This window comes from Taudactylus pleione, unplaced genomic scaffold (genome assembly GCF_031769625.1).
Source record: "Taudactylus pleione unplaced genomic scaffold, aTauple2 ptg001431l, whole genome shotgun sequence".
Lineage (NCBI taxonomy): Eukaryota > Metazoa > Chordata > Amphibia > Anura > Myobatrachidae > Taudactylus > Taudactylus pleione.
Window position 1 is genome coordinate 292,802 of NW_028285830.1, and position 17,295 is coordinate 310,096.

The following is a 17,295-nucleotide window of genomic DNA, read 5'->3' on the forward strand; positions in this document are numbered from 1 at the left end:
GTACTAGGCATGCCATTACTGAGCCTGGGTCTGCTGTTCCCAGTGTTACACATCACACAGACTTGTGCTGCCGGGTACTAGGCATGCCATTAGTGAGCCCGGGTCTGCTGTTCCCAGTGTTGCACATCACACAGACTTGTGCTGCCGGGTACTAGGCATGCCATTAATGAGCCCGGGTCTGCTGTTCCCAGTGTTACACATCACACAGACTTGTGTTTCCGGGTACTAGGCATGCCATTAATGAGCCCGGGTCTGCTGTTCCCAGTGTTACACATCACACAGACTTGTGCTGCCGGGTACTAGGCATGCCATTAATGAGCCCGGGTCTGCTGTTCCCGGTGTTACACATCACACAGACTTGTGCTGCCGGGTACTAGGCATGCCATTAATGAGCCCGGGTCTGCTGTTCCCGGTGTTACACATCACACAGACTTGTGCTGCCGGGTACTAGGCATGCCATTAGTGAGCCCGGGTCTGCTGTTCCCGGTGTTACACATCACACAGACTTGTGCTGCCGGGTACTAGGCATGCCATTAATGAGCCCGGGTCTGCTGTTCCCAGTGTTACACGTCACACAGTCTTGTGCTGCCGGGTACTAGGCATGTCATTACTGAGCCCGGGTCTGCTGTTCCTAGTGTTACACATCACACAGACTTGTGCTGCCGGGTACTAGGCATGCCATTAATGAGCCTGGGTCTGCTGTTCCCAGTGTTACACATCACACAGACTTGTACTGCCGGGTACTAGGCATGCCATTAATGAGTCCGGGTCTGCTGTTCCCAGTGTTACACATCACACAGACTTGTGCTGCCGGGTACTAGGCATGCCATTAATGAGCCTGGGTCTGCTGTTCCCAGTGTTACACATCACACAGACTTGTGCTACCGGGTACTAGGCATGCCATTAATGAGCCCGGGTCTGCTGTTCCCAGTGTTACACATCACACAGACTTGTGCTACCGGGTACTAGGCATGTCATTAATGAGCCCGGGTCTGCTGTTCCCGGTGTTACACATCACACAGACTTGTGCTGCCGGGTACTAGGCATGCCATTAATGAGCCCGGGTCTGCTGTTCCCGGTGTTACACATCACACAGACTTGTGCTGCCGGGTACTAGGCATGCCATTAGTGAGCCCGGGTCTGCTGTTCCCGGTGTTACACATCACACAGACTTGTGCTGCCGGGTACTAGGCATACCATTACTGAGCCCGGGTCTGCTGTTCCCAGTGTTACACATCACACAGACTTGTGCTGCCGGGTACTAGGCATGCCATTAATGAGCCCGGGTCTGCTGTTCCCAGTGTTACACATCACACAGACTTGTGCTGCCGGGTACTAGGCATGCCATTAATGAGCCCGGGTCTGCTGTTCCCAGTGTTACACGTCACACAGTCTTGTGCTGCCGGGTACTAGGCATGTCATTACTGAGCCCGGGTCTGCTGTTCCTAGTGTTACACATCACACAGACTTGTGCTGCCGGGTACTAGGCATGCCATTAATGAGCCTGGGTCTGCTGTTCCCAGTGTTACACATCACACAGACTTGTACTGCCAGGTACTAGGCATGCCATTAATGAGTCCGGGTCTGCTGTTCCCAGTGTTACACATCACACAGACTTGTGCTGCCGGGTACTAGGCATGCCATTAATGAGCCTGGGTCTGCTGTTCCCAGTGTTACACATCACACAGACTTGTGCTACCGGGTACTAGGCATGCCATTAATGAGCCCGGGTCTGCTGTTCCCAGTGTTACACATCACACAGACTTGTGCTACCGGGTACTAGGCATGTCATTAATGAGCCCGGGTCTGCTGTTCCCGGTGTTACACATCACACAGACTTGTGCTGCCGGGTACTAGGCATACCATTAATGAGCAATGGTGGTTCAGCCTCCCAATCAGAAGAGTGTAACCACAACTCCTGCCTAATCTCTTCCCTAAAGTTACGATTGATTTGTGGCTGCGGGGTCCTACCTCCTGTCAGTCTGGCGTCCGTCTGTGACCATCCCTAGTATACCGGTTATATCATGTGTTCTCCTCCTCTCTGCAGACAAACTGAAGACCCAGGTTAAAGAGGAGAAGTCTGAAGGGGGAATAAACTACAGAACTTTAAGAGCAGCTTCAGCCAAAAATGCCAAAATCCTGGAGGATGTCAGCACAAATTATTTTGCTGCAACTGAAGTAAGTTATTTCCTTCTTTAGATATAGACATAGGATGTGATGACCTTAGCTAATCACACACATGCAGAGGATACAGACTGACTAAATCAGACCAAAACACAACCACAAAGTACCAAACCGTGTATTAGTGTCCCTGGTACTTATTCTGTGGCTACTTGTACTTTGATAGACACATTTCCTCTCCCTATCTATTTTGCTGGACTTTTGGGTATCAAGCATATGGCTGTTGGGCATCTGTCATCTATCGTACAGTGAGGAGCAGATACAGCGGGTAAAATAAGTATTGAACACATCAACATTTTTCTCAGTAAATATATATGTAATGGGGCCATTGTAATGAAATTTTCACCAAATGTCAGCAACAACCCATGCAATCCACACATACAAAGATATCAAACCATAGATGTCCATAAATTAAGTTATGTGTAATAATGTGAAGTGACACCGGGAAGAAGTATTGAACACATGAAGAAAAGGAGGTGCAAAAAGGCATGGAAAGCCAAGACACCAGCTGAAATCTATCAGTAATTAGAGAGCAATCCTGCCCCTTGTCAGTGCAAGTTAATATAAACTGGTTCAGTCCCAACTGATGGCCTATAAAAAGGTGTCTCATTACCAAGGTATCACACAAGAAACATCTCATGATGGGTTAAAGCAAAGAGCTCTCTCAAGACCTTCACAACCTTATTGTTGCAAAACATACTGATGGCATTGGTCACAGAAGGATTTCCAAACTTCTAAGTGTTTCAGTGAGCACTGGTGGGGCCATAATCCGGAAGTGGAAAGAACATCATTTCGCACGACCAGGTGCTGCTCGCAAGATTTTTGACAGAGGAGTGAAAATAATTATCAGAGGACTTGTCCAAGAGCCAAGGACCACTTGTGGAGAGCTTCAGAAATACCTGGAATTAGCAGGTACAATTGTTTCATAGAAAACCATAAGTAATGTACTCACCCACCATGGCCTGTATGCACGCTCACCACGCAAGACTCCATTGCTGAAGAAAAAACTTGTTGAAGCTCGTTTAAAGTTTGCTGCACAACATTTGGACAAGTCTGTGAAATACTGGGAGAATATAGTCTGGTCAGATGAGACCAAAATTGAACTTTTTGGATGCCATAATACACACCATGTTTGAAGGAGAAATGGCACTGCGCATCACCCCAAAAACACCATATTAACAGTGGAGGTGGGAACACCATGGTGTGGGGCTGTTTTTCAGCATACTGTACACATTATAAAGTGCATTTCATTACACAAATAATATATATATATATATATATAAGCAGAAAAGCCTGTTGCACACACTACAGTCCATATAACACGGAGTGCATGGCACATACTATGTATTAGAAGAGTTCAAAAGAAGAGCCAGTGCATCCAATCAAAATGCAAAAATATTTTATAAAGACAGAGAAAAAAGTAGCAGCATAGATAAGGTACAGTCAGGTGCATAAATATTGGGACATTGACAGAATTGTCATATTTTGGCCTCTATTCACCACCACAATGGCTTTGAAATGAAACAAACAAGATGTGATTTAACTGCAGACTTTCAGATTTAATTTGAGGGTAATTACATCCAAATCAGGTGAACGGTGTAGGAATTATAACGGTTTCTATATGTGCCTCCCACTTTTTAAGGGGCCAAAAGTAATGGGACAAACTAAACAATCCTAAATCTAACTTTCACTTTTTAATACTCTGTTGCAAATCCTTTGCAGGCAATTACAGCCTGAAGTCTGGAACGCATAGACATCACCAGACGCTGGGTTTCATCCCTGGTGATGCTCTGCCAGGCCTCTACTGCACATGTCTTCAGTTCCTGCTTGTTCTTGGGGCATTTTCCCTTCAGTTTTGTCCTCATCAAGTGAAATGCATGCTCAATCGGATTCAGGTCAGGGGATTGACTTGGCCATTGCATAACATTCCACTTTTTAGCCTTAAAAAACTCTTTGGTTGCTTTTGCAGTATGCTTCTGGTCATTGTCCATCTGCACTGTGAAGCACCGTCCAATGAGTTCTGAAGCATTTGACTGAATATGAGCATATAATATTGCCCGAAACACTTCAGAATTCATTCTGCTGCTTCTGTCAGCAGTCACATCATCAATAAATACAAGGGAACCAGTTCCATTGGCAGCCATACATGCCCACGCCATGACACTACCACCACCATGCTTCACTGATGAGGTGGTATGTTTTGGATCATGAGCAGTTCCTTTCCTTCTCCATACTACTACTCTTCCCATCACTCTGGTACAAGTTGATCTTTGTCTCATCTGTCCATAGGATGTTGTTCCAGAACTGTAATGGCCTTTTTAGATGTTGTTTGGAAAACTCTTTGGATCTCATATTGAGAGTCGACAGCAACTGATTCCAAAAGCAAGTGTCACACTTAGAATCAACTCCAGACCTTTTACCTGCTTAATTGATAATGAATAACGAGGGAATAGCCCACACCTGTCCATGAAATAGTTTTGAGTTGATAGTCCCATTAGTTTTGGCCCCTTAAAAAGTGGGAGGCACATATTGAAACTGTTGTAATTCCTACACCGTTCACCTGATTTGGATGTAATTACCCTCAAATTAAATGTGAAAGTCTGCAGGTAAATCACATCTTGTTTGTTTCATTTCAAAGCCATTGTGGTGGTGAATAGAAGCCAAAATATGAAAATTCTGTCAATGCCCCAATATTTATGCACCTGACTGTATATCTCTCAAAAAAAGGACATCGAGGTATGACAGTAAATAGTTTCAATCATGATACTCCGCATAAGTGTCAGGGTGGTCAAAGTGATCAAAAGAGTTCCAGTAAGTCCATAAGGTCATCCCCGTTAGATGATGTCACTCTCAGTCCGACTGACGTTTCGGTGCTTTTCTTTGCACCTTAATCATGGACTGATCAGAGAGAGCTCCAAGGACTAAACTTATACCCACAACCATTAACAAAAATGCACTCACCTGTAGCAAGGCGCCAGCATAGAACAAAACCTGGTACTCCGGAGACAGCGTAACACGCCAATCAACTTAACTGGAAGTGAGATAAGCACAGCGCTAACTAAAAAAGCATAGAAGGGTCCCCGCTGCACGGCAACCAACAGAGACGCTATTCTGATAAAGCAAACACGGATATAACCGTCACATACTGTAGTGAGGGGATCCAGCGCATGTCAAAAAACGTAGAAAAAGGTTGTAGGCAGAAGTGTCGCACATCAATACAAGAAAATATCTACATAGACATACACATACGAGGCACAGTAATATTAGATATCATTAATACACCTGAATTTGAGGGTTCTTAGCCTGTGCAGAATTCTGATACATACGAAGCATTAGCCACAGAGATGAGCTGCAGATCTTGAGTTACCGTTACGTGCGCAGGGGCGCCGAGAGGAAGGGGGGGGAGCTGGTACAGATTACCCAGGCTTCCTGAGGGGCCCGGCGGGGGCTCGGGTCCGACGCCGCCCCCCCCTCCCTCACAGCAGCCACAGCAGTCTCCTATGCCTGTGCGGGGGAGCGATCACACTGATCGCGCCCCCCCTGGCTTTGCGCCGGGCTGAGGGGGCTCAGAGCGCCCCCCTCCCTGGCGCGCAGCGCCACTTTGCTGTGCTGCAAATCTTTTTTATTTTAAATTTTTTGGCAAGGGGGCGTGGCCACGCCTCCCGAGATTAGGCCACGCCCCCTATTACCGGGGCCCACCTTGGCTCTTGGCGGCCCTGTACGTGCGTGTTGGCGCAGCGATGAGCGTCACTTTGCCAATGTGCAACCAGGTGTTAAATGGCACAAACAATAAGATAACTTAGTGCCAGCCGCTTTCATGCCTGAACGTGATGGACAATGTCAGGATCACAGGTTACTACTACTACCGTTATTCCTGGCTCCGTGCTGCTTCAGAGATGGACGCTAATTCCAACACAGCGGCGTCTCTTTATGCTAATGCCGCAGCCAATGGGATTCGTACAGACACCCACTGGTTATGGCGCTAATCTGCCGCTGGGCGTACAAAGACACCCCTTCGGTGCACATCGGACACATTATCGGACGTTGCACCAGCCTATGAAGGCACAGAATGTCCGTCTGAACGCGGCCGCGGAATTCAGTACAATTTTGATTCTGACACGCCCGCGTCTGACCAGCCACCCCATTACTACCCAGAAACGCCCGCTGAAATGTCCTTTCTCTGCTTCCAAATTCGTTCTGCTTCCCCCGGTGGTAATCATTGGGACACATGCGCAGTGTGACTCAGATGCAGACTTAAAACATTGGCGCTTGCTTCCGACATCGCCACTGCGGCCACCTCTGAATCACACCCTATGGCTGGAAATAAAATAAAACGCAGCGGAATGAGCACTGCGATGCCATACGATGGTCCCTAATGGCAAAGCTAAAATTATGTGCGTAAGCCGCAGCCTGAAGCGTCACATTTCCCGTATATCTGCAGCTAACGCATCACATTTCCCGCAGCGAGCCCTAAGTGCGCACTAACTCCTGCTCCCTCCATCCATCTGATTGCAGGACGGGGTGCTGCTATACACAGACTGGAAGATGGAGAAAGACGGGGATTCGGGACGGCTTCTCAGTAAGTGGGGTTACATCTGCCATGTTACATGTCAGGGGATGTATACAGGGACTCCCGCCCCCAGTGATGTATACAGGGTCTCCCGCCACCAGTGATGTATACAGGGTCTCCCGTCCCCAGTGATGTATACAGGGACTCCCGCCGTCAGTGATGTATACAGGGTCTCCCGCCCCCAGTGATGTATACAGGCTCTCCCGCCCCCAGTGATGTATACAGGGTCTCACAAGATGCAACCAACTCAAATACATTAACATTCTCACCGTATGTACTTACAGTATGGCCCACAACAGCATGCAGATGTGACACGATAGTGATATAAGATATACTTATGCCCCAGGATAGTGTGAGATGTGACACGTTAGTGATATAAGATGTACTTATGCCCCAGGATAGTGTGAGATGTGACACGATAGTGATATAAGATCTACTTATGCCCCAGGATAGTGTGAGATGTGACACGATAGTGACATAAGATGTACTTATGCCCCAGGATAGTGTATAGATGTGACACGATAGTGATATAAGATGTACTTATGCACCCAGGATAGTGTGAGATCTGACACGATAGTGATATAAGATGTACTTATGCCTCAGGATAGTGTATAGAGGTGACACGATAGTGATATAAGATGTACTTATGCCCCAGGGTAGTGTATAGATGTGACACGATAGTGATATAAGATGTACTTATGCCCCAGGATAGTGTGAGATGTGACATGATAGTGATATAAGATGTACTTATGCCCCAGGATAGTGTGACACAATAGTGATATAAGATGTACTTATGCCCCAGGGTAGTGTATAGATGTGACACGATAGTGATATAAGATGTACTTATGCCCCAGGATAGTGTGACACGATAGTGATATAAGATGTACTTATGCCCCAGGGTAGTGTATAGATGTGACACGTTAGTGATATAAGATGTACTTATGCCCCAGGATAGTGTGACACGATAGTGATATAAGATGTACTTATGCCCCAGGATAGTGTGACATGTGACACAATAGTGATATAACATGTACTTATGCCCCAGGATAGTGTGAGATGTGACACGATAGTGATATAAGATGTACTTATGCCCCAGGATAGTGTGACACGATAGTGATATAAGATGTACTTATGCACCCAGGATAGTGTGAGATCTGACACGATAGTGATATAAGATGTACTTATGCCCCAGGATAGTGTGAGATGTGACACAATAGTGATATAAGATGTACTTATGCCCCAGGATAGTGTGACACGATAGTGATATAAGATGTACTTATGCCCCAGGATAGTGTGACATGATAGTGATATAAGATGTACTTATGCCCCAGGATAGTGTGAGATGTGACACGATAGTGATATAAGATCTACTTATGCCCCAGGATAGTGTATAGGTGTGACACGATAGTGATATAAGATCTACTTATGCCCCAGGATAGTGTATAGATGTGACATGATAGTGATATAAGATCTACTTATGCACCCAGGATAGTGTGAGATCTGACACGATAGTGATATAAGATGTACTTATGCCCCAGGATAGTGTGAGATGTGACACGTAGTGATATAAGATGTACTTATACCCCATGATAGTGTGACACAATAGTGATATAAGATGTACTTATGCCCCAGGATAGTGTGACACGATAGTGATATAAGATGTACTTATGCCCCAGGATAGTGTGAGATGTGACACGATAGTGATATAAGATGTACTTATGCCCCAGGATAGTGTGAGATGTGACACGTTAGTGATATAAGATGTACTTATGCCCCAGGATAGTGTGAGATGTGACACGTTAGTGATATAAGATGTACTGATGCCCCAGGATAGTGTGAGATGTAACACAATAGTGATATAAGATGTACTTCTGCCCCAGGATAGTGTGAGATGTGACACGTTAGTGATATAAGATGTATTTATGCCCCAGGATAGTGTATAGATGTGACACGATAGTGTATAAGATCTACTTATGCCCCAGGATAGTGTATAGATGTGACATGATAGTGATATAAGATCTACTTATGCACCCAGGATAGTGTATAGATGTGACACGATAGTGATATAAGATCTACTTATGCCCCAGGATAGTGTATAGATGTGACACGATAGTGATATAAGATGTACTTATGCACACAGGATAGTGTGAGATCTGACACGATAGTGATATAAGATGTACTTATGCCCCAGGATAGTGTATAGATGTGACACGTTAGTGATATAAGATGTACTTATGCCCCAGGATAGTGTGACACGATAGTGATATAAGATGTACTTATGCCCCAGGATAGTGTGACATGTGACACTTAGTGATATAAGATGTACTTATGCCCCAGGATAGTGTATAGATGTGACACGGTAGTGTATAAGATCTACTTATGCCCCAGGATAGTGTATAGATGTGACATGATAGTGATATAAGATCTACTTATGCACCCAGGATAGTGTATAGATGTGACACGATAGTGATATAAGATCTACTTATGCCCCAGGATAGTGTATAGATGTGACACGATAGTGATATAAGATGTACTTATGCACACAGGATAGTGTGAGATCTGACACGATAGTGATATAAGATGTACTTATGCCCCAGGATAGTGTATAGATGTGACACGTTAGTGATATAAGATGTACTTATGCCCCAGGATAGTGTGACACGATAGTGATATAAGATGTACTTATGCCCCAGGATAGTGTGAGATGTGACACGTTAGTGATATAAGATGTACTTATCCCCTAGGATAGTGTATAGATGTGACACGATAGTGATATAAGATTTACTTATGCCCCAGGATAGTGTGACATGTGACACTTAGTGATATAAGATGTACTTATGCCCCAGGATAGTGTGACATGTAACACGATAGTGATATAAGATGTACTTATGCCCCGGGATACTGTGACACGATAGTGATATAAGATCTACTTATGCCCCAGGATAGTGTGAGATGTGACACATTAGTGATATAAGATGTACTTATGCCCCAGGATAGTGTGAGATGTGACACATTAGTGATATAAGATGTACTTATGCCCCAGGATAGTGTGAGATGTGACACGTTAGTGATATAAGATGTACTTATGCCCCAGGATAGTGTGACATGTGACACAATAGTGATATAAGATGTACTTATGCCCCAGGATAGTGTGAGATGTGACACGTTAGTGATATAAGATGTATTTATGCCCCAGGATAGTGTATAGATGTGACACGATAGTGTATAAGATCTACTTATGCCCCAGGATAGTGTATAGATGTGACATGATAGTGATATAAGATCTACTTATGCACCCAGGATAGTGTATAGATGTGACACGATAGTGATATAAGATCTACTTATGCCCCAGGATAGTGTATAGATGTGACACGATAGTGATATAAGATGTACTTATGCCCCAGGATAGTGTGACATGTGACACAATAGTGATATAAGATGTACTTATGCCCCAGGATAGTGTGAGATGTGACACGATAGTGATATAAGATGTACTTATGCCCCAGGATAGTGTGACATGTGACACAATAGTGATATAAGATGTACTTATGCCCCTGGATAGTGTGACACGATAGTGATATAAGATGTACTTATGCCCCAGGATAGTGTGACATGTGACACAATAGTGATATAAGATGTACTTATGCCCCAGGATAGTGTGAGATGTGACACGATAGTGATATAAGATGTACTTTTGCCCCAGCATACTGTGAGATGTGACACGATAGTGATATAAGATGGTGGAGTCTTCTTTCCTGTTCAGTCCATGTGGAAATGTCAGGTAAGTAACGGGACCAGACAGCCTGGACATGATATAACCATAATCACACGTTACAGCAGTGTCATGCAGATGAGCCTCTCGGAACGCTCAGTATGTCCAGCCTATGCTGGATGGGCAGCAGGAGCAGAAGTCTCCATCGGGTCCCTCTCCTGTCTGCTAAGAACAGGACACTGAAGCTACAGTGGGCACAGAATTACCAACACGGTACAAACGAAGATTGCACAAACGGCACCTGGTCCAAGAGATCTCGTTCTGCGGCAACACATTTGGTGTAAATAAGATGGATCCATGCGGCCGTGTGTCAGCGGCTCAATCTGGGGCTGTAATGGTGCTGGATCCATCTGGCCGTGTGTCAGTGGCTCAGGCTGGGAGGTGTAATGGTGCTGGATCCATCTGACCGTGTGTCAGTGGCTCAGGCTGGGGGTGTAATGGTGCTGGATCCATCTGGCCGTGTGTAAGCGGCTCAGGCTGGGGGGTGTAATGGTGCTGGATCCATCTGGCCGTGTTTCAGTGGCTCAGGCTGGCGGTGTAATGGTGCTGAATCCATTCGGCCATGTGTCAGTGGCTCAGGCTGGGGGTGTAATGGTGCTGAATCCATTCGGCCATGTGTCAGTGGCTCAGGCTGGGGGTGTATTGGTGCTGGATCCATCTGGCCATGTGTCAGCTGGGGGGTGTAATGGTGCTGGATCCATCTGACCGTGTGTCAGTGGCTCAGGCTGGGGGTGTAATGGTGCTGAATCCATCTGGCCATGTGTCAGTGGCTCAGGCTGGGGGTGTATTGGTGCTGGATCCATCTGGGCGTGTGTCAGGCTGGGGGGTGTAATGGTGCTGGATCCATCTGACCATGTGTCAGTGGCTCAGGCTGGGGGTGTAATGGTGCTGAATCCATTCTGCCATGTGTCAGTGGCTCAGGCTGGGGGGTGTAATGGTGCTGGATCCATCTGACCGTGTGTCAGTGGCTCAGGCTGGGGGGTGTAATGGTGCTGGATCCATCTGGCCGTGTGTCAGTGGCTCAGGCTGGGAGGTGTAATGGTGCTGGATCCATCTGGCCGTGTGTCGGTGGCTCAGGCTGGGGGGTGTAATGGTGCTAGATCCATCTGGCCGTGTGTCAGTGGCTCAGGCTGGGGGTGTAATGGTGCTGAATCCATCTGACCGTGTGTCAGTGGCTCGGGCTGGGGGTGTAATAGTGCTGAATCCATCTGGCCGTGTGTCTGTGGCTCAGGCTGGGGGTGTAATGGTGCTGGGAATGTTTTCTTTGCACATACCAACTGAGCATTGTTTAAATGCTCCATCCTACCTGAGTACTACTGCTGACCATGGACATCCCTGTATGGGCACAGGGCCTGATGCAGAGTTGGGAATAGAGAGAGAGATCTCTCTTTCTGAACTGATCATCTTGGTGACACCATGCTGCACTGCAGGGGGGGGCAGATGTAAAATGTGAAGAGAGATTTAGATTTGGGAGGGAGGTGTCCAAACTGATATGTAAATTGTAGAGTAATAATAAAGCTGTGCAGTATTTGTGGGCTACATGCAAAAGCAGCCAGTATTTACCCTACATGCAAACATCTTTTTAGGTATTTTCAGCCCTTGCATTGCAAGATGGTATGTCCAGGTACACAGTTAAGTGCTATCTCTCTCTCTATTCCCAACTCTGAATCAGGCCCACAGTCTCCCAATCCTAAAGGCTACTTACAGTAGGATAACACGTCATGTCACACAGCAAACGGCATCTCACGCTGGTACCAAGTACACGACAATGAGATCAGTGTACCCCAATGACCTCAGTACAATGCAGCACAGCTGGGGTATGGGGGGGACAGGATATTTGCAGCATTAATGTGCAGCCACCAAGTCTCCAGCAACTGCGCAGGCACCAACGGACATTAGAACAGCCTCAGAATGACCAACGCGCATGACCACTGGTGCCAGTCAAACTTCATCTATCGACGCAGTCCCTGACATGATACGCCCTCTTCCACTAGCCACCCCCCCCAGTCATTGCCCTGGAGCGAGTAACAGAATTGCATGGATCTTCATTTGCATCCCCTGGTGGAAACCATCCCATTTGCATCCAATGTTTTAATTCTGTCCACCAAAGGGAGGTCTTACAATGGGAATTATGAATAAACCACCTCTGCGCTTCTGCCACAGGAATGGAGAATAGCGTGACTTCCTCCCATAAGCCCACCTGTTTTTATCTCTTGCTGCCTGTAAAGGGAACCTGTAACCTGTAGACAGAGGAGGACGCCATTTTGTGGGCTGCACTAGTACTTATGAGACTTCATTTTTGTTCATCCCACAGAACCGTTGCGTTCACGTTTTGTAGGGTAAAGGCAAGCATCCGATGTTTTCATTCTGTGCGTTCGAGATGTACTACGCATGTGGCCAGTTGGTTTCTGCAGGGGGACATTGAGATCCATGGCATTCTGATGGGAGTTCCTAGGTGGTGACCGGGAGTGTTGTTTATCGGTGGTGGGCGTGTCTGGGACTGTGCCAAAAGACGCAGTTCTACTGGCACCCGCGGCCATATACCTTTCTGAACAACCATAGGGCATTCTGAACAAACATAGGGCTGCTCTATTGTCCGATGGTGCGACTACTCGCACACAGCGGCGGATTAGGGCCACAGCCGGTGGGCATCTCAGTAGGAAGTCCATCGCCTGTACCATTATCATAAATTTGCTGTAGCGGCTGCTACTGCAACTCCGTTCACTCTGAATCCGACCCAATATGGATAATAGAGAAATGTGTGGGGTTGCGGAGGCGATGCTGCAGGGTTTATTTTACTGGTTTTTGCAAATAAATATTAATAAGCATTATTATCCATGTAACTATGTTGCCATTTACTGTGTGTGTTTGTTGTCTGCAGGTTCTAAGCCCACACAGATGCATGTCATACATGACGGCCTTGTTCACACTGTGCAGAGATCTCCATTTCTGAAGGACATTGTTCTCACTGTTGGAGGCTGGAACTTTGCTATATGGAGAGAAGGAGTCACTGTAAGTATTTTATTACTGTATAGCTCCTGTGTCCTGTAAATAGGGCTAGCACCATGTAATCTGTGTTACAGAAATAAGGATCCCGTTGTGTCTAGAAGAGTCTTGTCCAACAGTCAGGTCTCACTTGATGATACCTCATTGCCGGCTCACTCATGTAGCCTGGTTCAAACTAATTAGGCTATAAACAGCATTAGCAGCTAATTTCTTCTAATACGTCCATCTACTGCTTTGCGGCACAGTGAAACGTTACCTTAATAATGGGCGCAGAGCATGTCACCCTGCCTAATCTGTCAGACACTGCACAGTATGTCGCCCCCAAGCAATCATTCTAAATTCAAACTGTGGTCAGCCAATGTCTGCCATCGTCACCTATCATTGGCCAGTCCAGGAAGGGCACTGTGCCAACCAATCAATCTAAACTTATACTGTGGTCTGCCATCGTCACCTATCATTGGCCAGTCCAGGAAGGGCACTGTGCCAACCAATCCTTCATTCCTCCACCCTGTTTATTCTACGTGTTTTTCCCAGAGGTCACACTAATATTATGGCCCGTATTCAATTTGGAGCGAAAAGCCGTTTTCACGTGGTTTTGGCAAAAACTTTTTGCTGATGACGTAATTTTCACTTATTTTGTTTTAATTTGAAAGACTTTCCGCCTATGAATAGCAGGCGGAAAAAAGTGCAGCATTGGGGTTTTGGGGTACAACGTTGCGGGAACCCCCGTGCAGCCTTCTGACAGTCCCCCAAAGGTCAACTGTGTCAAAAAATAAAAAAAAACACACTTAAGGACACCCCAAAAAATCACTTTGAATTTGGTGGTGAAAAAAAAAATTGTTGGTGTACAAAGATAAAAACTAGCGAACTAGACTCCAGCAGGGTCCCCAAGTACGCCCCAGGTGTTTTTTTTAATTGCAGGTTCTTGCGGCAGGTGGATTTTTCACGATTTTTCCAACTTCACTTTAGCAACTTTAAAATACGCTGATCCCCATTTTCAAGTACCCCAAATTTGCTGGGATAAGTTATTTTCTGCAAAAAATACTCCTGAATACTATTCTGCATCACTTGTACAAAAACGCTATTTAGCAGCTATTGAGCCCGTTTAAAAATACCAAATACCTTCAGCAAGCCAAATCTGGGGGTACCATAGAGAACCCCCATGTCAGAGCATATTTTGGGGGGTGTCAGGCTGATTTACCCAAATCTGACAGGACTTTCCGCTTGTTTAAGTTTCGCCGGGTCCCGTTTTCGCGTCCTTTGAAATTGAATACGGCGAAAAGTGGGCGCGCGGAAAGTGTTTTCTCCAAAAACACGTGATGTAGGCGGAAAGTCCGGCAGGCGAAAAGTCTGGGACTTTTCACCTCAAATTGAATACGGGACTAAGTCCTGCAACAAACTTTCCAGGGTTTTATTGTTGGTGCAGTAAGTACAGGTGTGCACATGTACATTTCTACCTCTGGGGGATGAGATATTTTTGCAGTCAGTACTTGGGACCTTTACTAGTATTACAATATTATACTTGGGACGTTTTATTATATTATAATATTATATATTGTATTATTCTATGTCTAAGCATGAGCATTGCTCTGAAATTTCACTTTGACAACAACAATTTGCGTCAGAGTTCGATGGTTTAGTTAAACGGTGACAACTACGCACACGGGGATCGTGGCCTCCTATAGCGCCACGCACGCCTCCAGCTTAAATATTGCTTATTATAAAATAAATGTTTTTTTCTGATTGCAAGATTGTGATGACGCCTTTTTTCTTTTACAAAAGTTATCGCTTGATCAGCCAGACCTATGCTATGATCCGTCCCCGTCCTGGCCACGTGATGGCATATACTGATTTACTGATATTTAATATAAATAATATCCCTAAAAAGTCCTTTGTGCAAAATACCGTCACTGTTTTTATTGAACTTTTACAGAAAGGGATTAATGAGGCTTCTATTACCTACACCTGATAATAAATAACTTTCCTGTACATATAAATCATTATTATAACACCAAAACATAGGAAGACATCAAACAATCGAAACCCAAGAGGAATAGAGATGAAAACCGCCGTCTTACTAGGTCACATCCCAGAATATGGAGATATACGCGTTTCTCTGTTCCCCGTGTTTCTGGGGTTTCCCGTTTGATAATAGTTACACAAGTAACGTCGGGTAAATAAGTTATTTCCAGGTGTAAGCTGCGGTCACCCCGTGTGTACATTTGCATGAGCCGGATTGGATAGGACGCACACGTTCCAGCTGCAGTTATACCGGAGAGTCCATATTACGTCATCCTGTGTTGCTGCAGATCCAGCAAATGCAGCTGTGGTTAATTTACCTTTACGCCGGAGAACGTCCGTGGTCCCATCGGCGCACGCGTACACTCTGTTCTCTCTTTCCATTTCTGTGATATTGTTGATAACTAGCGTAATGGTTCTAACACCCAGTCCTTAATGTGGGCTGACACTCCTGGTTTTAAGGATATCCAAGCCTGAGCACAGGTGACAGAATTACTACCTCAGTCATTTTGATTTACCCATCAATGGCCAGGCATGGATATCCTTAGAACTTGGACTGCTGCTGTGGCTTGGGACTAGTCAGAGAAGACTGCACTTGTCCTTTCAGAGCGGGGCGATCCTGCAATCCTGCTGCTCCCAGAAGAGACTGACAGCTGCCCACTGGTCCTTATCCAGAGCTGGGGTTTTCTTCATTGGCAAGGAAGACGGAAACGTGGACATGTGGGATTTACTGGGGAAGACACATGAGCCCTGTCAGACCCAGAACATCTCAGCGGCAGCAATCACGTACATTAAACCCACCATCGTCTCAGGTCAGTGCGTCTGATATGTGCTGGACAGAATGATGACTAAGCTAAACATAGTGACTGGTTATCTCTATACCACTAGTGACTGGTTATCTCTATACCACTAGTGACTGGTTATCTCTATACCACTAGTGACTGGTTATCTCTATACCACTAGTGACTGGTTATCTGTATACCACTAGTGACTGGTTATCTGTATACCACTAGTGACTGGTTATCTCTATACCACTAGTGACTGGTTATCTCTATACCAATAGTAACTGGTTATCTGTATACTACTAGTAACTGGTTATCTCTATACCACTAGTGACTGGTTATCTGTATACCACTAGTGACTGGTTATCTCTATACCACTAGTGACTGGTTATCTCTATACCACTAGTAACTGGTTATCTGTATACTACTAGTAACTGGTTATCTCTATACCACTAGTGACTGGTTATCTGTATAGTAATAGTGACTGGTTATCTGTATACCACTAGTGACTGGTTATCTGTATACCACTAGTGACTGGTTATCTCTATACCACTAGTGACTGGTTATCTCTATACCACTAGTGACTGGTTATCTCTATACCAATAGTAACTGGTTATCTGTATAGTAATAGTGACTGGTTATCTGTATACCACTAGTGACGGGTTACCTGTGTAGCAATAGTGATAGTGACGGGTTATCTGTATAGTAATAGTGAGGGGTTACCTGTGTAGCAATAGTGATAGTGACGGGTTATCTGTATAGTAATAGTGAGGGGTTACCTGTGTAGCAATAGTGAGGGGTTACCTGTATAGCAATAGTGAGGGGTTACCTGTACAGCAATAGTGAGGGGTTAGGTGTATAGTAATAGTGACGGGTTACCTGTACAGCAATAGTGACGGGTTACCTGTGTAGCAATAGTGAGGGGTTACCTGTGTTGCCATAGTAATAGTGAGGGGTTACCTGTG

The 17,295-nt window shown here is 45.5% G+C and overlaps 1 protein-coding gene across 1 annotated transcript in view; it reads left to right on the forward strand.

Moving 5' to 3' along the window:
* The window catches only part of DNAI3 (dynein axonemal intermediate chain 3), a 174,089-nt gene that overhangs the window by 141,484 nt on the left and 15,310 nt on the right, over positions 1–17,295 (forward strand). The window contains exons 18-21 of the mRNA XM_088463700.1: positions 2,048–2,178; positions 6,697–6,760; positions 13,405–13,535; positions 16,156–16,360. Of these exons, the coding sequence (XP_088319826.1) occupies positions 2,048–2,178; positions 6,697–6,760; positions 13,405–13,535; positions 16,156–16,360 (531 nt within the window). The remainder of the gene's footprint in view (positions 1–2,047; positions 2,179–6,696; positions 6,761–13,404; positions 13,536–16,155; positions 16,361–17,295) is intronic.